The sequence below is a fragment of the Primulina huaijiensis genome, chromosome 9 (genome assembly GCF_012295235.1).
Source record: "Primulina huaijiensis isolate GDHJ02 chromosome 9, ASM1229523v2, whole genome shotgun sequence".
NCBI lineage: Eukaryota > Viridiplantae > Streptophyta > Magnoliopsida > Lamiales > Gesneriaceae > Primulina > Primulina huaijiensis.
This window is the reverse complement of record NC_133314.1, coordinates 22,040,171-22,063,100: the sequence shown is the minus strand read 5'-3', so window position 1 is coordinate 22,063,100 and position 22,930 is coordinate 22,040,171. Positions and strand designations below refer to the sequence as shown.

General features: G+C 36.7%; 4 protein-coding genes, 1 non-coding gene and 1 pseudogene across 7 annotated transcripts; 3 read left to right on the top strand and 3 right to left on the bottom strand.

The window, feature by feature from the left end:
- The first annotated feature begins 948 nt into the window (after positions 1–948).
- LOC140985120 (COP9 signalosome complex subunit 6a-like) lies at positions 949–4,413 on the top strand. The gene is made up of 9 exons (XM_073452875.1): positions 949–1,350; positions 1,439–1,527; positions 1,916–2,009; positions 2,689–2,750; positions 2,839–2,917; positions 3,047–3,139; positions 3,618–3,718; positions 3,936–3,991; positions 4,219–4,413. The coding sequence occupies exons 1-9, from the start codon at positions 1,071–1,073 to the stop codon at positions 4,298–4,300; spliced, it is 936 nt and encodes a 311-aa protein (XP_073308976.1). The 5' UTR covers positions 949–1,070; the 3' UTR covers positions 4,301–4,413.
- Positions 4,414–4,826: 413 nt separating this feature from the next.
- LOC140984031 (chloride channel protein CLC-f-like) lies at positions 4,827–11,464 on the bottom strand. Of its 3 annotated transcripts, none has more exons than XR_012176530.1 (9): positions 10,947–11,464; positions 9,602–10,004; positions 9,032–9,226; positions 7,935–8,389; positions 7,721–7,825; positions 6,691–6,924; positions 6,338–6,544; positions 5,958–6,186; positions 4,827–5,291 (listed from the first exon to the last, which is right to left on the bottom strand). XR_012176530.1 is itself a non-coding variant. In XM_073451185.1 (9 exons), the coding sequence occupies exons 1-9, from the start codon at positions 11,340–11,342 to the stop codon at positions 5,210–5,212; spliced, it is 2,310 nt and encodes a 769-aa protein (XP_073307286.1). In that variant the 5' UTR covers positions 11,343–11,464; the 3' UTR covers positions 4,830–5,209. The 3 variants fall into 3 exon arrangements, 2 of the variants coding, with proteins under 2 accessions (XP_073307286.1, XP_073307287.1); XM_073451185.1 differs by having other exon boundaries at positions 4,830–5,291; positions 5,958–6,190; XM_073451186.1 differs by having other exon boundaries at positions 4,833–5,291; positions 5,958–6,190; positions 10,814–11,172.
- Positions 11,465–11,571: 107 nt separating this feature from the next.
- Positions 11,572–15,019, bottom strand: LOC140983978 (uncharacterized; annotated as a pseudogene).
- Positions 15,020–15,061: 42 nt separating this feature from the next.
- LOC140984751 (WPP domain-interacting protein 1-like) lies at positions 15,062–17,352 on the top strand. The gene is made up of 2 exons (XM_073452361.1): positions 15,062–16,491; positions 16,741–17,352. Exons 1-2 carry the CDS (start codon positions 15,366–15,368, stop codon positions 17,184–17,186), a joined length of 1,572 nt encoding a protein of 523 aa, XP_073308462.1. The 5' UTR covers positions 15,062–15,365; the 3' UTR covers positions 17,187–17,352.
- A 779-nt stretch (positions 17,353–18,131) lies between these two features.
- Positions 18,132–20,056, bottom strand: LOC140985247 (uncharacterized). The gene is made up of 2 exons (XM_073453039.1): positions 19,927–20,056; positions 18,132–19,809 (listed from the first exon to the last, which is right to left on the bottom strand). The coding sequence occupies exon 2, from the start codon at positions 19,378–19,380 to the stop codon at positions 18,235–18,237; it is 1,146 nt and encodes a 381-aa protein (XP_073309140.1). The 5' UTR covers positions 19,381–19,809; positions 19,927–20,056; the 3' UTR covers positions 18,132–18,234.
- Positions 20,057–22,311: 2,255 nt separating this feature from the next.
- On the top strand, positions 22,312–22,383 carry TRNAW-CCA (transfer RNA tryptophan (anticodon CCA)). The gene has a single exon. It is a non-coding gene; the product is annotated as a tRNA-Trp (tRNA).
- Positions 22,384–22,930: the final 547 nt, after the last annotated feature.

The window sequence follows — 22,930 nt, the reverse complement described above, 5'->3', positions numbered from 1 at the left end:
GCTTTTATTATCCATAACGACGGGAAAATATATAGAAAGAAGAATTAGCACCAGATTATCGACAAACGATCCTCGTGTAGTTATTATTATTATCAGTCAGAATATTAAAAAAAATTCAGCCATCTCAATTTCAATACCCAACCCAAGTTAGAAAGTTTTAGAGGTTTCCGTCAGATCATAAATAAGAATATATCAGGTAAAACACGCTGTCCCCAAAGCAATACTTGTCAGTCCTATCCACCAATTTTATCAGATAACTTGAAAGCGAACAAGAAAAATCAATCATGCCCCAAAATCTTCGGTGAAGCGGTGAGACCGTGTTTAGAAATTAATAGAAAACCTGGGTCTTGGAGGATGAANCCAGAACATAAAATTAAATTTATGATCTACATAATATAAGATAATGGATTTTTAAAATAAAAAATTATCATATCTACATATTTTTCTTACTTCATTTTAAAAAATTTGATAAAAATAACATTTTTAAATTTTTTAATTTTGACATGTTCAAATTTTCATTTACCTTTTAAAAAAAACATAATCTTATTTTATTTCACACAAAATATTTATCGTATATGAAAACAAATATTTTATATCAAACTAGTAAAAAATACACATGCATTGCACGTGTTATTATTATTTTTAATTTGATCAAATAATATTAAACAATTAACACAAAATTATTTTCAAATTAGAAGAATTGTTCGATTTAAAAGTGAAGTTTTGTATAGATTTTTTTCTATATAAAAGATGGATAGATTTGAAGGATAGATTTGAAAAGGTTTTTAGTGGAACGAGAAGGATAATTATGAAATCAAATAATAATAATAATAATAATAATATAGATAATATAGATAAATATTAATAAAATATAAATTTTGAAATAGTTAATTGTTTAAAATAATTAATTAAAAAAATGTTTGATGGTAATAAATAGGGAAGGAAATTGGAGAGCATGAGCAGCCAAAAAACGAAGGGAAAGGGTAAAGCTTTGTGAACCCTCGTTTTCACTGAGAAATTCGAAAAGCAGGGGAGAGCTGTGGAGATTCAAACTTAGATCGAGGGAGAAGATGGCGTCGTCTTCCAGCAGCGGCCTCACATTCAAGCTCCATCCGCTCGTCATTGTCAACATCTCCGATCACTTTACTCGGATCAAGTCACAGTCTGCTCCCGCGCCCAACGGAGTCGACAACGCGTCGCCGCATCCTACCCCCCCGCCGCGAGTTTTTGGTTGTGTAATCGGTGTCCAGCGCGGCCGGACGGTGGAGATCTTCAACAGCTTCGAGCTTCTCTATGACGGCTCCACCTACTCCCTCGACCGCGCTTTTCTTGAGAAAAAACAAGAGCTTTGTATGTTTTTTTACTTCTTTTCTCGTGTTTTTTTAATTATATGGGTAGAAGGAGCTGAAAATAATTATGTTTGATGTCTACTGAGCAGATAAGAAGGTATTTCCGCATTTTTATGTTCTAGGATGGTACTCGACTGGGAGCGATGCTCAAGAATCCGATATGATTATTCATAAAGCTGTGAGTCTGTCTCATTGTTTGTCAGCTCCACAAAGATTCATTCAGCTTTCCTGTTGAATAGCTTCATGTTAGCCTATAATAGTTTGGAGAGCCTTAATGTGTTACAAAGAGAAAAATGGCAAGTGGAAAATCTTGATGTACTTTAAAGGGTCTATCTGTCCTGTCGTGGACTTGCACAAACAAGTATTGATGAGAAAATACCATAGTTAAGTTTCCCTGATAGTCATTCAAGTATTCACATCCAAACCACAGATGGTTCCCGAGTATGTTGTTAAACTGTTGCTTCTATTTTTGAGGCATTCACACATTTCATCGTTTCTGTGGTGCTATATTAACAAAAGTTGTACTAGTTCTGTGACTCTAACGAGTAACCTCTTGTGTTTAACAGTTGATGGATATCAACGAGAGCCCTGTTTATGTTCTTATCAATCCTTCAATTAATCCTGCGCAGAAAGATCTGCCTGTTACAATCTTTGAAAGTGGTATGTGTTCCCGCGAGCCTGCCATTTATTTGGTCTCCAAGTTCGGCATTGTATCCATTTTTATGCAATTTATTTAATCCTTCTATCAGGATTGTGCTTGTAAATCTATATCCTCTGATAAGATCCATTATATATGCTCTTTCAGTGCTTCTCACCATGTTTTAACTGTTTTCTTCTTATGTGTCTTTTCTTGGTTCTGTTTCATCGTTCTTCCTTTGTAGAAAGACCTATCTTTTATCATTTGAAATTTTAACATTGTGGGATAGAACTCTATGCAGACATCTTTGTATTTATTTTTGAGTAAGCAATGAAAATAATCTAGATTTGTTAAGATGTAAATGATGGAAACTTATATGCAGCTGGGTGTATGAATATTCTCATTCATGTATGTAATCCTGGTTCTTGAGCCATTTGCATTTCAGTCAAGAAGCCTGGGAGGAAACAATATTATCTTTTCCTTTATTATTGTTTTAGGAAACCATAGCCTTGTTGTTGGCAACTGAAGCAGTATCTCTACTTTGTGTGGTTTTACTGTAGTAGAGAATTCCATCCAAAAGATGAACTTCATGGTTGTTACGTCTGTTTGGTTGCTCTTTTACCATACTTCAGTCACAGAGTTTATCTGACACTAAGCTTCTATCTTTTTCTTCCCTCTCCTGATGAATTATTGTCATTCAAGAGTTGCATGTCATTGATAGCATCCCCCAGCTTATATTTGTTCGGTCAAGTTACACCATAGAGGTATGTTTCGTTTTCTTTCCTTTGTTTGGTCGTGTTTCGAGCAAGCAATAGACTATATGAGACTGTCTGTCTTTTTTGTGCTTGCTAGACAGTAGAAGCAGAGAGAATATCGGTTGATCATGTAGCCCATCTAAAACCGTCAGATGGAGGTTCAGCTGCAACTCAGTGTGAGTGTTTTCTTTTCTGATAATTTCCAAAATTCGGCGTAGTCCCTCCCTCCCTCTACCTTGAAATGATAGTTGTCACTCCTCCATGACTCACTGGCATATAGGGTTTACGATTACCTTTTTATGTAGTGGCTGCTCACCTTACTGGCATACACAGTGCAATCAAGATGCTGAATAGTAGAATCAGAGTCCTCCATCACTATCTTCTCGCCATGCAAAAAGGTATATGTGGTTATTTTTCTCTTATTGTTTATGATGTGTTGTATATGACTTGTCAAAGAACATAAAGGACTACGTGAACATAAGTATTTATCATCTGAAATACCACTATCCGCTCTTGAAAGTTTACGTTCTATCCACCTAATTTGTTTTACCAATGAATCTCAGTTATAAAAATTGTATACAATGTTTTGGTGTTCTTCTCTATATTTTTTTATTATTTTTCTGAAGCATGAGAAGAGTCTAATAAAGAAATTCCGAATCCTTATATGTTCTATATCAATAACTTCCAGAATGAAGAAATCGTAGACTAGCTTAGTTTTTTCTCAACATTGGTTTGATGAGAGGTTCAGTTTTTATCATACACAATTGATGTGTATAGGTATTAGATAGATAACCATTGAGACTACTGAATTCCAATTACTATCTTTGAATTACAATTTTTATTAGTTGTGTTCACCAGCATTGCTGATGCTTTCAGGGGAAATCCCATCGGAGAATTCTTTGCTGAGGCAAGTATCCAGTCTACTGAGACGATTACCGGCCATTGAATCTGAAAAATTTCAAGACGATTTCTTGATGGTCAGTGCTCCGGGGATTTTGGTTTCCTAATATTAAAATTTGCCAGCATTTGTGCTCTCCATTCTCTTAGAATTTAGGGAGAAGTCATCTGTTTGAAAATATTAGAAATGTTGCAGTAAATCTTGTCTGTTGGCTCGCATGACATCTATGCATGCATGAAATAGTTTCTTCTATTTATTTTATGATCCCAAATTTGATTCAGTTTAATGAATTCCAGGAATATAATGATACTTTATTGATTACATACCTTGCCATGTTCACCAATTGTTCGAGGTATGTCTGTCATCCTGGTATTTTTCTTATTGAGTATTTTGTTGGTATATTGATGTTGAAATGGTAGGGGAGTTAGAGATGCCTGATACACTGATTGGCATCTGCAGTTAAAGGTTTCTTGACATTTGATCCATCAAATCTTGTTCTTCATCTACTTAGAACCGATTAACCTTGTGGCGTGTAAAAGCCTCATTCATCTAACTTTATTGTTTTTGGTTTTTTGGCAGCACGATGAACGAACTGGTTGACAAATTCAACACTGCTTATGATAGACATAGCCGGAGGGGTGGTCGAGCTGCTTTTATATAAAAATGTGTTTTCTTTCGTATTATCCTCATATAAAGGCCCTAAAGTTTATGCAAATTATATGTGTGAAAACACAACTAGAACAGTTTTCATGAAGAAACGAGTTTCTGTTGAAATCTTCACCAAAAGTTCGATGGGGACAGCCTGAAATGTCTTCATTCGTTGAAGGAATGTCTAGGAATGGGATTTCTCCTGTCCTAGGTTAACTCAAACAAAATTACAAGTATAATTGTTGTTTACTTATTTATGTGCATGGAAAATGTTAATGGAAATGTGTTTTCAGATTACTAAGAATATGGTGCGTTTGATTTTATTTTTTATTTATAATATATGTTTTTAAATGAATATAGAAATTTTTAATAGAATCTGATATTTAAAAATTTGAACTATTAATATGATATATTAGATACAATAGAATTTTCAGATTTATGATTTATCTATGTCTCACTTCGATAACGAGAAGTGCATTGGATCAGGTAAAGCTCTAAGCAACGCGATACAATTTCTTCCAAATAATGACCTTAATTTATAGAAATAAGAAGAAAGTAACATACCTGGCAAATGGTATTAAGAGTACGTTATTTCCAACAATTAAGAGGATAAAACTCTACAAAGGCTAATTCCAAGAAAGTTCCGTGACCCTAAAACTCTTACAAGTTCCTAGCTAACAGTAAAATTCGAGCGTCTTATTTTTCCAACACAATCATAGATTGACTAAAACCTTTTCAATAAATAGCACTTACAAGAACTGTGAGGCTAAATTACTTTTTAAGGGAAGTGTAGAGAGAAGGATGTCCCCCTGCCATACAATTTTGTGATACAAAATCCCAGTAGGTAAGCAATTTCTACAAAAGAAACTCACCGAGGCCTTGTGAAGAAAATGTCCATTTCTGGTTATTATTGGCATCACCGTCATTGACGACCATTTATGACGATCATCCCCGAATCATCTTCTTGTTGCTGGTTGAGTGACTTCCTGTGATTTATCACATCTCTACACACGATCCAGAAGAAGCAATTAATGAAAGTGATGAATGGTAGGTGACATACAAATTTTTGAATAGCAGATGCTAAGTTCTCGATAAAATAAAGCAGGATTTTTACTATAAACTTAACGAAAGTTTATGGACCAAGGAAAAATAGTACTACTACTGATCATAACCAAACCAAGGGCGATCCTGAATAGAGCCAATACCAAATAGGCATTAAAAAAACAATAAACTTGCATCTTTTTGTTACAGAGAAGTGGCACGTTCTTAAAATACATTTGAAAATAGTTTAGTATGTCGTTCATGTTCAAACAATAGAAATGAAATGGAACACGATTGTGAAAACGTTAAATAATAATAGTGGGTTTGAAAACAAGCAACACTAAAATTTATAAAATCATCTATCTAAAGAATTATTATAGCCCTTCACAGAACTACAAAAAACTCTTTACCTCATTCCATGTGAGAAATACAAGGAAATAAATATAAATAAATTAAACCCATCAAAGCATCTTGAATGGAAACTTGTAGGAACGTGTTTTAACAATAAAGAGCACATATCACGGGATAAATTGGAAACAAGTTCCAGTTCAAGTATGAAAGAGAGGTCGGCATGCCAAAAGAAACAGGACAATTAAATGATGGAAAATATAGAATAAACTAGCAAGTACCTTAGACAAATCCAGATCGAATCGTAATAAAGAACAGCCACAACCCTGCACCTTTTTTCTCTTATAGCATCTTTAGGCCATTTCAACACCGGTAATTGTTTTATTCCTTTTGCCTCCATTAGCTGCTTAGCCATTGCCAGATCAGTACCTGGGTAGCACGTCAGAAGTCCACGTTTTCGTCCGTGATAACTTATCCCACGTGTAAACATGGAAGAGACATTGCATGTGTCTACCTACAAAAGAATTCACAGTACAGCACATAGCAAATAAATGACCAACAAATTTTCTATATTTTCCACACAGGAAATCTATACAATAAATTGTATTTAACATGCCCATGAGATATTTAAGAAGATAATTAGCATATTACAAAAACATACATCCATTGTACTCCAGGAGGAAGGGTCACCAGACCTATTGAACAACCATCGTTTAATGTCACCATAAGTTAAAATTCCTTCCAAATAATCATCAGCATCAACAACAAAGACACAATTCTGTTGACCATCACACATACAGTTTAGTGCCTCTCTGAGACTCTGGGAAGCAGAAACCTTCAAATAATGGTCTGACATAGCTTCAGAGACCTGATAATTGAAGGAAAATACTAAATATTTTTCATAGCAATAATAGAAACTTCAAGGATCCAACTTCAAAAATAAAATAAAAAAAATATGATAGGAAAAGTGGCTTCTTTCCCGGTACAGTTCTACCAGGGAGGACAGGAGAGGACCTTTAAATTATCTAGTAAAATTTCAACATATGTTGGTTGATATTTACTAGCATTGCCAATAATCGAGAGTTCTATATCATCCCTTTCACCAGTGATTCTCCTTGTATCCTCACTTTTGTCTTCAGATGGTGAAAGAATCGAATAAGCGAGTCGAGAGTGCTTTGTATCTAACACCTCTGTTTCCTTTTGCTGAGTTGTCACAGAGGGCACCCATATTGCTAGTCCAACTGCCCCCTAGTGCCACATATAAATGAAGTTACCACATTATGAATAAAGGATTACAAGTAAAAAATTACAATAGGGATATATCAATAGGCACAAGGCATATATACATGTACTTTTCAATAACACTGAGTAAAAAATTTAGGTTCTACATCATAAATGTAACAGGGACCAGTTAGTTAATAAAGGAGTTCAGACACCAAACACAGAAAGACATTACATTATGTACTGAAACAGACCATTAACACATGCTTGCAGAGGCTTCTATAGGATTATTTAAAATAATCACACACTCGAAAAAATAACTTGGTGATAAAAGAGAGAAGAAAAGATGGTATTACTGCATGCGTAAGAAAACATGTAAGCCCGTTCTATGGCATAGCGTATACAATATTCTGCCTGTGTCACAATTTAGCACAAATGTGCCAAAACAAACTACAGTAAGTAAATAAGACAAGCCCAGTTATATCATCTCCTCCGTAAGCAAATAAAACAATTCATAAAAAAAATCAGAAAACGGTATTCTAAATTAGTAACATGAGTAATCACGTCATCACTCCATCATAAAGCACCTCTTTCCCTCGCCAAATTCAGAGTAACAGGGTGATGCACACCGATTATGAAAATAATGCTATTGCAACACTTGTTGGAGAGATCAACTTGTCTGGCAAGAAAAAACCTATACGGCGCCCATATGAATCAAAACATTGCAACAAGTAGAGTTCATGCGACTATTGCAGAATAAGACGGTATTTCCAGAAAACACAGACAAGTAGAAGAGAGTCTATATTCTCTGATTGAGACTTACCATGAGAGGAAGCAATATTCTGTAATCTCTAGTCAGCTCAAAGAGAAGAAGAACTGAAGTTAAGGGGACTGAACAAACAGAAGCTAATGTTGCAGCCATTCCAACCTGCAACAGAGCTCGATAGTGGCAGATGCAATGTTAATCAGTAAAATTGTACAGAAAAAAAAGCAATTGAAAGAACTATGGCTTAACTTAAAAGCATGTAGGACATTACTAATGCATAAGCCTGTGGCTCGGCAATGGTAGCATTTCCCGGAATAGCTGAGTTGATAAGCTCTCCAGCAGAGCCCCCAAATACAGCACCCACTGCAGCACCAATCATCAAACTCGGAGCATATAGGCCACCAACAAGACCAGACCCTTTACATAGAGTAGTGGCCACCACTTTTGCTGCAGACAATTGAGCTAGAAGCCAGATTCCAGGTGCTGAGGCAGTCTTTCCAGTGCGAACAATTTCATCAACATTAGTGAAACCCCAGTACAATATTCCAGGATATTTGAGAGCTATTAACCCAGCCCCTAAACCCCCCAAAGCAGGGCACGCTACATCTGGGATCCCAAGTTTTTCTTTGATCAGCAGAAACGCCTTTGAGAACCAAGCCAACAAGTGTGTGAAAGCGACGCTTACTACTCCACAGAGCATTCCCAATATAAGGTACAAAGGTAGCTCTGAGGAAAAAAAGGAATGTTTGATCAGACATGCACAACTATTCAGCAAAATTAAACAGGTAAAACTTCTACTCAAAAGTTCATGGCACAATAACCAACTCTCTTCCAACCACACACTGGGCCACCGGCTAGTATGTTTTTTAAGTAGTTGACGTGCAACTATTATTCTTCCTATATATATAAAAAAAGCAACTATTATTTCTCTACGTGAATGGTCTGTAGGATAAATAATATTAAGGAAATCCCAGAGAAGGCCAGCAGTTTCATAAACATTGGAAGTTACTTGAGCATTTAAATTTTTTTAACAAAGACATGTCTAGTATGATAATGTGTCATGTAGTATTTGTTTAGGTATGCCCATTGCAACTTTTATAAACTCTATTTTGACTATTGTAATTTTTTATTTACGGATCTGGAAAAAAACAGCAAATTGATAGTAAAGGTGACCTAACACATTTTCAGCAAGTATGCTTTCTACCAACAACATAAAAACGAGTGACTAGATGAATTATGGCAACCTAACTACGATTAGCAGAAGCAAAATATTGAACATTCACAGGCAGCATGACAGTGCATTGATTCAGAATGATGCATTAGTCAGTCAGAACATCCAGATAAAAAAACAACAATCAGATCAGATACCAGCAGCAGATTTCAAATCATACGCGGGCACTGTGAACGCCTGTTTCTCCCCAAGCACAGCAATTGAAACAGCAGATGAGATAACAGAAGCCAGTATTATCATCGCAGTAGTAAATGGAGGAGAGTTTTCTGCACGTAGAGGCCTCAAAACGGTTTCTATAGCAAAGAAACATCCAGCAACTGCAACATTGAAACCTGAAATGAAACTGGAACTTAATACAACCTATCTACCATGAAGATTGGAAAAAAATATACATAAGAAGACACTAAGTCATATACATAGTTTTGTGGCAGTAGTTGACAGAACAATGGAATTTTCCCGGTAAAAAGATTCCTGATCCATCCTTCAAGTCAACAAAAAACAAAACAACCAACAAAAAAAAAAAAAAAAAAAAAAAAAAAAAAAAACAAAAAAAAAAAAAAAAAAAAAAAATAATCACGAAATAAAGAAAAATGGAAGGAAAAAAAAAGGAAAACTTGATAATAAAAAAGGAATCTAAAAATAAGGCATAAAACCAACAGTGGGGATAACACTAAAAGAAGCATGACACAAAATAGTAGGTGGGGTACCTGCAGCGATTCCAGCAGCTGCCCCAGCAGCAATGAGAGCAATTCTCCTTTCCCTATTATTCTCCATCGCTACTGAGAAACCATTGGCACACGATTTTCCAATATCTACACTCGGACCCTCAGGCCCCAAAGAACAACCTGTGCCTAAAGTTATAGCAGCCTGGATTGCCTTCACTATGGGGCCGATTGCAGCAAACACATTAAAGCCTTGTTCTAGGGAAGAAGTGGACTGCATTATTTGGTCTAAAATTTCAAGCAGACCATGCAAAACACCCACAATAACTCCACCCAAAACTGGTATCAAAAGAATCCGATGCCAAGTATCAGCTAGCCTTTGTAACCGAAGCCAAGCAGCACCTTCATTCGGTGTACCAGCCCATGCCCATTCGTGTATCACATGTACCTGCAAGAAACACATATCATCAGACATCTTCCAATCTTTCCTACGAACAAAAACCAGAAAGGTTCTCATTACTTGCATCAAAATCAACTCTACTAATTTCAATATGTCAAATGCAACTTTACTAATTTCACTTTAACTAAAAGTTGAAAAAATATATGAAAGAAACCTCATTGTGCCGCAACTGATTTAAGGGACTTAGCGGAAGTGATATCTAGGCTGGTACCACAGTCTTTAAGACTAAGCCAATAAAATGCTAAGAGTTTAAATTCTCGTATCTGCATGATAAATAGCAATAAAAGAATGCACCATACTCATTTTCTTATTTTAATATAGATTCATATCTTTTTATGTATGATGCATCCAAAAAAAAAATGATTTTCCGTTTATTTGTGACCCACTTGTAATAAAACCCCAGCCCAAAAAAAGTATGACGGCCCCTCTAATTTAAATTTTAACACTATTTCACCCGCTGGGCAAAAATCTTGGCTCCAATAAACCCTAAATCTACGGGTTTTCCATCCACACACACTTGAACCAAAAAATCAAATCAGGATGCTAAATTTTATGCTAAACCATCCATCCGGAACCCCAACCAAACCGAAGGACATCAGAAACTTTTCAGTGAAAAGCGTATTCCATCCAACTTCTGCCATCTAACTATACCTTAGTTTGTCACGATAACAAATTTCTCAGTGAAATTGCATCACTACACGGTTTATTTCACAAGCCGTACGCGCATCTCAACCGGCCATCATTTCAAGCTCTCACCTCTTTTCTGACCTTGCCTAAGCAGAAATTTAACTTAGTACCTCAGCATTGAACATGATAATCGGACAGCCAACTCAATCCAAAACTCTGACGGACAACAAAATTTCCAAATTTGTCCATCAACCGACAAAAATAATCAACACAAAACCAAAGACCTGGAACTTCTAAACTAACCCCACGGTTAAACGCGGCAACGCAAAGACCTGTGGCGACACCAAGAAGGCATCCGATGAGCAACAATGCCCATTCAGGTGGCGCACTATTCCCAAGAGAATCATCGCCGTAATCGGCATCCGCACTGACAAGATGATTCGAAGTAGAAGGCGAAGACGGAGAAGGGAGTCGGTGATGGTCCTTATCCGATCGAAGGTTAATCGATAACCTGCGACCCGAACCCGATAACCCGCGATCCAACCACTTCAAAAGATCCGACGGGAGGCACCCTTTATTATTTGAGCTAATGTTTTCCCCCGGTGGTGATTGGCTGCCTCTTCGATCCAAATCACCGTCGGACGCCGATGAATTAGAGCGCAATAAGCTGCGATCTTCGAATTCGCCTCCCGTTGACATATCTGCATTCAGTGATCGAATGTGCACCAAACCGTGGTTATGGGAATACAATTTGCTCCATTTTCACGTCATACATAATTGATTATTCTTTGGGTAAATGTAATATTATTCAAAAATGTGGGAAAAAGTTATTTAGCAGTGGTGTCATTATTTATTTATTTACATATATAAATATACGAAAGTCGATACAGGTGTAATATTGCATTTCTAAGGCTTGATATCTTCTAAATCAACTGCCTCCAATCCTCGTAGTCGTGCAAAGTTCTTCTGCACATTGAAAATGGCCGCCCCTTAGCAGCAACTTTGCCTTGGTTTCCAGTAATATTGCTTTCAGCAATGTCACCTTTTGCCATATGTATTCATCCACCTTTTGATTTTATTGCGGGGCCTTCTTCCAGCAAACCGATCTGTGGCCTTGTACTTGCGACAGAAAAGACTTCTCCACTACTTCGAGCACACTTGTGCAGACTTTAATAGCTCTAATGCTGAGTTGCACATTGAGAAGTTTGTGAAGGCTCTTATTGCTGAAGGGAGAGCTGTTTTCTTTATGAAGAGGACCATGTCGATGGCCTTAAGTTGCACTAGCGGAGGTTCTGATTTGAAACCAAAAATTAGGAACACCGAGGTCCATAAGTGGTCAGAATTTGTTAGTGGATTCCCGGTTTTCCAAGTTCCTTGGACTTTTGCCTTTGCAGCCATCAAACCATTTATTCTTTTACCAAATAGTTGAGTTATAGGGTGAAACTGAATCCAGCAGCCCGGCTGCCTGTTGGCTCGTCTAGCCAAACCAAATTTAACTAAGAGAAGTGTTGAATCTTCTTCACTCCTCCAAGTTTGGCTGGTTAAGTAACCCAAGCAGCAAGCGAAATTGAGTTTCGGACATCTGATCCATTCTGCATGTTTTGTTTTGGTGAACTCTATGCTATTTGCTGCCGCAGCCAATGAGTTTACAAGGATTGTTGCTGGTGCAAACCATGCTCCTGATTGAAGCATTCTTGAAGAAAGGAAATTTCTACTTCCATTTGCTTGCTGCAACACTGCAGCACAAAAGGACATGACTTTCAATTGTTTCTGCAAAATTGTTGATCTGTCGTGCTCAAACTATTCGAATTGAATCTGGTCCACTGCCTCAAATAGAGCAGATGGGGTAACCGTAAGTTCAGAAAGCAGGGAACCAATCACCCACAATCCAAAACTTGATCCCTGCAGATTTTCATCAAATTTTCGCAGAAATCCTAGTTCTGTAGCCGGATACTCCTTTCTTCTTCTTCTTCTTCTTCATGTCACCAATGCTATAGCATCCGATGGAAGCAGCAGCTGAAGCTGCATTGTATCAAATTCATAACTTTAGAGAGCCTTGTCGTGATTATAGCATGGGTGCCTCCTGTGTTTCTTGGTATCAAATCATGTAGATCTTTTCCATCTCACCATTCACTCTCAGACTCGAGATTATCAATAATTAGTATATATGGCAAGTCTCTGAAGATCTCCCTTTCAAACCTTTTGAATGCTTCAGATTCTTGTTTATCAAAGCTCCGAATCCTGCCTCTATCCTTCTCTTCATCCGCAGTCACATCCAATCCCATTTTGAGAGATAGGTTCAGCATAATTTGCCTGAGATATCGTGCTTCACCTCCCACCCATCAAACCATCTTGTATCTTTGGGAGTACTGGTGAGTAAATTCCAATGCTAGCTCTGTCTTTCCAACCCCTGGTGATCCATTTATGCACGCAATGCTGCTGCCACCGCTCTTGTGTTTCGCACTTCTACATTTCTTGCATTCGGTCTCTTCAGAGAATTTTTTCCGATTATGGGTTCAACTCATGCCTCTAAATTAGGTTCTTTAGACCGTTCAACCTTCAAACTGATGTATTTGTCTCCTGTAACAGTGTCAGCATCACTTTCCCCATCTGCTAGACCTTCAGATTGCCCTGGTTTGGCACCACAATTTCCTTCCATCGCACATTCTTGTTCCAAATAACCTCCAAACCCGAAAAAGGCAGTCTCAATTTCCATTATTTCTCTCTCCTTCCCCACGAAGTATCTGTTTCTTGGAAATGGTATCTCTTCAAACATTTCAACTTCATTATCCCCTGCACTCTTCCTCCCCAGCTTTCCCTTTAATATCTGGGCAGCTTTTGACACACAGCTTTTCCAGTTACTGTCATTAGCTTCCAGTTTGACGCAGCGAGAGTGAATAATCGACCAGTGTTTATTGAAATTTGAAGCCTAAGTAACAATCAAGGTCCCAACTACATAAATAATCTAGCTTTGAACTTTTGATTCAGCTCGACTTGGGAGGAAATGACTGATGATACCTCACTAGTGGGCCCATCACATTGTGTAGTCCAACCAGAGCCAATAATCAAATCTTATACCTTGGATCCATTTCTATTTGAACAAGGATGGCTTGTGAAGGTGAAATGGGGAGAGGATGATCGTGAGTAGGAGCATGAATGGGTGTTGCCTCGAGCATGAAGAGCATGGATGATGAGCTTACTCACGGTGGGCGAGCCTCAAGGGAGCGAGCCTTAGGCCCTGATCTCACCCCATAGTTCACCTATGATGGGAAATCCTCAGGGTGGGCTAGCCCCAACGGGGCGAGCAAGTGAGTTGAGTAGATGAGGTTGTGTTGAGGAGCTAGGGATGAGCTAATCAATTGAGAGTGTGCTAAGGAGTTAAAATATAGAGGGTAGTGAAGTAGTCAATTGTGTTTGACAAGGGATAATAAAAATTATAAGGTGTGTCATGGGTGGAGGCGAGATAGGAGGTGTCACGATTAATAAAGCGAGCATGCAAGAGATGAGCCGAGGAGCCAATGATGTGCTAAGAAGCTAGGGATGATCCTGAGAGTTGGAGAGCCGATGATGTGTTAAGGAGCTAAGGAAGAGCCTAAAAGTTAGAAAGTCGAGGATGTAATAAGGAACTAAAGAAGTGTCAAGGAGCTAAGGGTGAGTTGAAGAGATAGGAAGCAGAGGAGGAGCATGGGTGAGGAGCTCAACCATGGAGGGCTCGCCCCTAGCGCTTGTCCTAGTAGAGCGAGCCATTTGCGGAGAAGCACGTGAGTTACACACACGTAGTTCCCTACTAAATATTCTTGGACCCCAACATTTCTTGTTATAAATATTGCTCATTTCATTTGTAACTTATTATTTGTATTTCGAGGAGAGTCAAATCTCATTCATTTGTATTTATTTACTTGAGTGTTGTCGGAGCTTCGTCGGGACATCCTCCCGACCAAATTATTCGATCGTAAATGTATTTCGTATTTTATTCAAATTTCTATCTTCTTGATTAGTCATTACTTTACTAATGCCTTATTGTTTGTTTTAAAAAAGCAGTTTACTTTTGTCACCATCTCACCTAAAAATCAATCTGAAACCTAACTTAATTGCAATTGCCATATATATAATAGATTTTAGTCACTGCCAGATCCAATTGTGTCCACAGTGCAAGAGTGAATTTTAATATATACAATTATAATCACAATATAATACAACATTAAATCATTTAAATCAATCTCCTGAGGATATTTATTTATTTGTTCTTGAAAAGGAAAAAAGAGAAGATGTAAAAGAAGGTAGCCATAATCAGTGTATCCCAGCTCACTGGACAACTCACGCTTGTTGTCTATGGGCCATACTGTGGGTCCCATCAACATCTCCCTTTCTTCCATTGTATTTGTTCATTTGGTCAAATTGTAAATATTCCGAATAATGTTATTTACGTCTACAAATGCCCAAATCCATCCCCAGCTAGGATTTCATTTCTTGCCCGAATGTTCGTTTCTGGAGGTACGTTTAATTAACCAATACGTCTCGAGTGATTAATTTCCGTCGCTTAGATATTGGTTTGATTGAATTTTATTGGATTCCGAGGGTGATAATTGGATTGGATGTTTACTTTTTCTTTTGGAGAATTGCCTCTGTTATCGATAATTTCACGTGCCCAAGTAAATCTTGGTTTTTTTTTCCCCGATCTTGATCGCACAGTAGTGGGGGGAATCTGGAAGTTTATTATGTATGCAAGTCGGAATTAGCTCAGTTTTGTTCTGGATGGATTTGGAAAGTGAGATTTCGGTGCTCGAATCTGTTGAAAATAATGAATGGGTTGATAATGTTTTTGCAGTAGGAAACTTGGGAAATCTCGATGAAGCTGAGGTTCAGAATAATGGGTCTTGTGTAGAGGAAAATAGTGGTCCTGGTGGATCACTATCTGAGACGAAGGGAAAGGAAAGTGAAATTTTGGGATCAGTGAGCTTGCCAACTTCGGTGATCGATCATGATGTATCTCCGTCTTCTACGATGACAAAGAAAGGGAGTGGATTAAAGAAATGGAGAAGGATCAAGAGGGAGCCGAATAAGGTCGGGGACAGTAGTGTTCAGACTGGGAGCCTGACTATCGTTGAGGTGTTGAATTTGGGTGGGAATTCAGGTAAAAGAGTGCAATTTGATCCAGAGAGAAAGCAAAGGAGTGATGGTTCCGTTTCATCTACTAATGCGATGCTGAGAAGCTCGGATGATTTTGCTCTACTTGATGATTCTGGGTTGGAGATGCGACCCTCTTTCTCTGCCGGGACAGATTTGGGTAATCGTGAGGATCAGAGAAGTAAGTCTTCAACCAAAGAAAGTAGTCCCAGAATAAGGGGTGAGGCATCAGCAGTTTTACATGATAAGAGTAGGATTCCTAGTTTGAGTGTAAAAGATTTGACTCACTCAGTGTGGCGTGGTATGCAAGGAAAAGGTAAAATTGACACTGGTAAGAGTTCCAAGGGAGGGAAAGTCAAAATCGAGAAGGAGAACTCACATTCCAGCACAGAATCTGACTCGCGCAGCTACAATTTTGTGTTTATGCATGGAATGCCCTACACAAGAAATGGAATTCGAACTGAAAAATCGTTTGATTACAATGAAGAGAGTGGTGATGAAGATCAGGGCATTGAGCATCAACTTAGCAACGGTCTTCACAATGATTTTCACAAAAATGGAGAGGGAGGATACAAAGATGCCTTAACTGAAGATGTGGGTGCTGATTCATCTTGGGAGGCTAAAGATGATAGGAGCCAGAATAATGGTTCCTCTATGCATATGGATCCTCTTGCTGAATCTATCTTTGGACTCCAATCTATCATGGAAATGCTAGAAAAAGGTAGTCGCATCTTGAGTTTTTTTTTTTCTAGGCATGCTAATTGTCATTTTCATTATGTTTTCTCTTTCATAAATAAGCTCTGCAGGAATGTGAATTGAAGGTGAGATGTGGCCGCAGCAACACCAAAAGACATATAACTGTGTTTTATTACTTATCTGAATGGATTAATGAAGTTGGTCGAATTTTATGAAACTAATTATGGGCTCTGTTTTGTCTCTATTTTATAAACCTTTCATCATATCGATGCAGAGGTGCTAAAGCTTAGTGAAATTGGAAAAGATCTTACAATCACTGATCTGGTTCAAGACTTATCCTTTATAGAGTCCGTAAATATAGATGTGGAAACAGAAATTGAGGACCTCTTTAAGCGAAAGATAGAAGCTGAAGTGGAGTGTCTCGCTATGTCAAGGACAGTCCAAAAGTTGAGGGATGCCGTAGATCAAGTCACTATTTTGGAAGAACAAAGAACTCTGCCTTCAGATACAGTGAAGAAAGACGCTGTGCTTGAAAAAGAAGCCAAAAGGTTAGAAACTTTTTGTGAAGACACTGCAAGTGCGGACGAAATGCTGAAACTTCAGACGAGGGTTGGTAAGTACATGTCATGTTTCTCCGTGCAGCTTGTATTGTTGGTAGTCATCTCAGTCATCTTTATATTCCAGGAATCACCAAAATATACTGGGCTTGTTCCCACTTAGTGCCATGAGATCTTCTCTTTCTTATTCCCCGTGTGTAACATACTTAGATTCGGGTTTTTGAACCCATGTTTCGGTTTGTAAAATATATATGATTCAGCAGCACTCAGGTATTTGCACAAGTTTTGAACTCTATTATTGATGATATGAACATAAAATAAATTGGGCATGAAGATGCTTATACTGAAGTTTAAGCAATATTTTCTGCTCCATTCCCGTGCGATTTAATTTTTTTCCGATCTGAAACATATAAGAGTTGAAAATAGATTTCTAATGCAATGGCCGTTTCATGCATTACATCTAAATCTTTGAACTGGCCTTATTATAATTTCAAGTCATGTTCTATGGAATTTCTCGAAATGCAGTTGCTTGAAATAATCGGACATGCTTTATGATCTCGATTTACCCACCAAATCGTAGTAACTGCGAGTTCCGTCGACGGTTGTCGTAAAGAATTTGAAAAGGGTATAAAACTTAAAGCCATAGAAGTCGTGTGCGACTCTAGGAATTGAGGAGAATTAATATATAGCATAAAGAATTGACAACTCTGGTAGGGGGAGATTATATGTTACAAAACGTCAAAAAGTATTGATCGGCACTCGTGAATTTCTTCGTAAAATAACGAGAATTGGGCTGGAAAGCCGTTGAGGTTTCTCTACATTCATGGAGGCCTTTGATTTTCAATGCTGCATTTCCATTATTTTCTTATGTCCTCGTAAATTTTAAGGTGCATGGTTATTTTTAAATCAAAATGATTCGAATAATATTGTTGTGTTGTGTGTATTCTTGGAATTTTTGAGGAAATTATATTTTTAACAAAAGGAAAAGGTTTGGCCGTGTCTATTCTTTCTCGTGTCACAATAAAATTAGTAGGCAGTCAATCTCCATGAGTAATAAAATAAACACAAAAGACCATACCAAACGACAATAAAAGTTAGAGACGAAGGTTCTTATTTCAGATCTAAATTTCAAGCATTGTCAACTGACCTAAACCGAAAAAAAATACCAAAAGCAAACCTAGAAATTGAAAGAACATGGGAAGGAAAATAATTTACAAATTGCTGCACTCTGATGCAGGAAGTTTATTGAGATCAATTTCTTGCGAAGTCTTGCTCTTGCTCCAAATCATGGATTGTTTTGAGTCATTTTCTTTGGTTTCTTGTGGGGTGGGATTAGATGTGTTTTCAGATTTAAGAATGACATTCTTGATTACAACCGTGCATTTGTTGTGTCCTGACATGTGGCCACCAAATGCTTGGCCAGTTTGAAATGACTTCTCACATGTACCGCACCTATATTTCTCAGGGAACGGGCTTGCAACAGGCTTCTCCGGAATCACCGGAGTAGCATTTTGTGGTGGTTGTAAATCAAAAAGCTTCACCTTTTTCCTTTTCTTCTTGTTCTTGATCAACGTTTTCGAGCCCATATTCTTGATCATGTAATCATTCAAGCTGACATCATAAACTTTCACATCCTCAAATTCATTACCCTTTTTACTATGTACAAGACCACTCTCCAAATCTCCCTCAGTCAACATCATTAGACCAGCAGCAGCTTCGAGCTCCTTCGATTGCAAGTCATTCATCTCCAAGCTCAGACGTTTCCGCCCTCTCCTCGCTGTCGAGTTCCACCCCCTCAAATACACTGTCAGATCAACCCCTCTATCATTCCCACTATCAGCTAAAAGTTCATCCTGATCACTGTTTTCGGGGTTTTCATCATACGACAAACAAGAATCAGAGCTCGTCTTCTCGATTGAAGGTGGTCGACTACCCCGCCAATTCCTATCTGAATGTTTCTTCATGTGCCCAAACACAGATTTCAGCGAGCGAAATTTTTTTCTGCAAACTGGACAACTTGGTCTCTCGTCAATATCAACTGCACCTGCACGATTATCGCCAGTAGGACTCTTCTTCTTCTCACGCTCCATCTTCACCGAATTAGTCACCCTTCTGTCCTCTTCTGCACGAGGGTTTTGTTTCTTAAACATCACAGATTGATGGACTTTCAGCTTAATCTTGAAAATCAAAATTTTCGTCTTCCCCTTTTGATAGTGAATTCTCATGTGACCCCCTATAGCTTTACCAGACTTGAAAGTTTTGTTGCATAAATCACAAACATTAAGTTTATCACTGTTTTGGCTCATCTGATCCTTCTGCAGCAACCCCTCAATATTCGGATCTTCGGTATCCTCCATTACCTCTTCTCCGCCATCTTTAGGTATTTTCAGCTCAATCAACAATTTTCCTTCTCCAAGAACGGACTCCCACTCAACATATCCACCGCTATTTCTTTTCTTTATTGACTGTTATGCAAGATCTTCCCACTATTCATCTTCATTGACAACAACACAAGAACAACCCCAGCTAATTAAAGTGTATTTATGGTATATATGTGCATAACAATGAAGTAAAAGAAAAGGACCAGAATTTTCCACGACTTGGAGATGAGTAGGTAAGGTAAATGCGAAAAAAATAAAAAGAAAAAAGAGGGCAACCTCCGAGAACTTAGCTGCTCAGCAACCCTAGATGCCACATAAATAAAAGGGAAAAGCACCGAACCAGTGGAAAAATATGATATTTTCAATCAAACTTGGATTTTGGAGCCGACAAGCATTCTCCGTTATCTGAAACAAATCATACCGAAAGAACATTAAATCAGCTAAAACAAAGGAACTCTATATCAAGATTAATATATGCATAACAAAATAATAAAAGCTCAAAAGTTCAGCTCAAATGCTTACCTTTGTTCTGAATTTGCATGCAATCATCCATGTTTTCTGTGTTTTTAAAGATATACTGAATGGAGATATCCATAGACAGAACCGAATCGATCGCTGATGAGCATGATGAAAAATGAGCTGAAAATCAAAAACAATAACGAAAGGTTGGGGTGATCGGATTTTATCAACTGAAGAAAATTGTCACATCTTTCACACTTTTTAATATTATTTTTTTTGTTTTATTCTTTATTTTGTTTACTTCTCCTCGTCACCTCTAACTAAATGTCTATCATTTTAAATTCACAGAATTACAAATTTACTAAAAGATAAGATAGCTCAATCTTAATAATTTTTTTTCGTTCAAAGTTATTTTATATCTGTCAAGTTTTTGGATTTTAAAATAAATAAATGTCTATTTTAATGGAGTTGAAGCTTATACTTTATCTTTGGGATTATATTCCCTTTTGAACCCGAAAATATTTTGAAGATTGCATGTGATAATAGAAAGCAAATTGAGTATTTTTGGAGTGCTTACGGTTGAACAAAAGAATCTGTTTAATTTTCCTGAAAATTAAAGGTATATTATAATTATTCCGTCGATCTTCTCAATTTTGTTCTCACAAATAAATAAATTTTTACGCTAATTTTGATCATTTTAAAATGGCAAAAACTTGTGTGAGACGGTCTCACGGGTTATATTTTGTGAGACGGATCTCTTATTTGGGTCATTAATGAAAAAATATTACTTTTTATGCTAAGAGTATTATTTTTTATTGTGAATATCGGTAGGGTTTTTTTTTTGTGAATATCGGTAGGGTTGACCCGTCTCACAGATGAAGATTCGTGAGACCGTCTCACAAGAGACATACTCTTTTAAAATATCCCACACTCCAAATAAAATCAAATAAATCCACATGAACATCTTATACAAAAATCGAACATGCAATTAATCAAAATGGAATTTTTGTTAAATGTAAGATCATATTATGATAGGAGTGGGTCTCATTTGAGACCGTCTCACGGATCTTAATCTGTGAGACGGGTCAAACCTACTCATATTCACAATATAAAGTAATACTCTTAGCATAAAAAGTAATACTTTTTCATGGATAACCCAAATAAGAGATCCGTCTCACAAATACGACCCGTGAGACCGTCTCACACAAGTTTTTGCTTTATGATAGAATGTGTTCTATACAAATCAAGCATGCAATTAATCAAAATCCTCATAAAGAATTGTAAAGATAAACAATGCACGAGTTTTTAATTGTTTGAAGTTATTTTTTAAAAATATGCACATGTATCTATCCACTTATATCTTTTTATGAATTAGTAACTAAATTTATCTTAAAAGGAAAGATTATTCACATTAAAATATTTTACAACATTGAAGAATAATTATTTTCAATGAAATATCTTTAAAAAATTTATATAATTTTAACTTTTAATTTCTTATTATGATTTTTCACATTTCTAGTGTGTTAACATCCATGTATTATAATAATAATTCAAAGTAAATGTGGCCAAATTAATTGCAAGAAAAGGGGTATTCCACCATTTGAGTAAGCAATTAATGAGATTTGAACTAAGATTTAGTCGTCTTAATTAATTATAATAAATTAGGAAATTTCCACATCTTTTCGTTATCAAAATGTGAATAAAATTAATAAAAAAATGTGAATGAAGTTAATGTGATGAGAAATTTTTTTCCCTTTTTTCTGGGTTTTGGTTGAAATGGATGCAATGAGTTATTGTTGATGCTTGACCATGAGCTTTTATATTAATCATTACGGTAAAAAATTGTGTGAGACAGTCTCACGGGTCGTATTTTGTGAGACGGATTTCTTATTTGAGTCATCCATAAAAAAATATTATTTTTATGCTAAGATTATTACTTTTGTGTATATCGGTATGATTGATCCGTCTCACAGATAAAGATTCGTGAGACCGCCTCATTAAATAGTTATTTAAATGTTATGTAGCATTTTTTTTATATAAAATCTTCAACCAATATAAATTTACTATATATCGATTGTAAAAAAGTAAAAGAAATCACAATTCATTAATTAGAAATATTACAGAGAATATTGGAGAAGATTTTTTTTTTTCCTGTCCGGGGTTTTGATCTATTTTAAGTACAAATTGAATATTTTCATTCTTAATTAAAGAGACCAAACAGCAAATTCAAAGCGTATATCTATGGAAGAATTTTTGTTTTAAGAAATGTGGTAATGATCACGTATCTCCCTCCAGTAGTTGTAACTCATCATTGTTGTAAAAATTAATTAATATATTTAGAAAATTAATTTAAAAGTAAAATTATTGGACACGATTAATTGGATTTTTAACTTCAGTCAGATATTTAATATGTTACAAATATAATAAAATCCAACGAATAAATACAAAGAATCCGTGGCGCAATGGTAGCGCGTCTGACTCCAGATCAGAAGGTTGCGTGTTCGATTCACGTCGGGTTCAAATCCCTTGTTCTATACGGTTCCATTTATTTTTGCACTTTTTATACTACACTTACGTCCTTGCCTTTCTATGCCGTTGCCCCTTCTCAAATTGGGAATCGTACCCTCCAAAATTTTCATTTTACCATTCTTGGAGGGGGATTGAACTATTTCCTCTATTAACTAAATGTCAATTTGATTAAATTTTATATATCTTTTTCTTCGTCAACATTTATGCCATTTTTGTCGAAGAACAGCAAACCAAGTTGCTCACTCATCGACATCTCATGTTTATTATCATATGGAATCCCAAGAATTTAGGGATTTTTGCCCTTTATTTGCAAGTTCTTTTGTAAAACTCGAGTTCAGAATTTCTGTTGGATAAAAGAAAGAAATATTTTTTACTAGAAAAAAAACTTCGATCATTTTTCACAACATTACATCGATTTACTTGATTTTTGCCCAACATTCTCTCACTGACACTGCCCATTTATCGTCAGGAACGTGGAAGGGTCCATTTCTTTCCACGGGACGCATAACTCAAGGAGTTGGAGATTAACTTGAAAAGT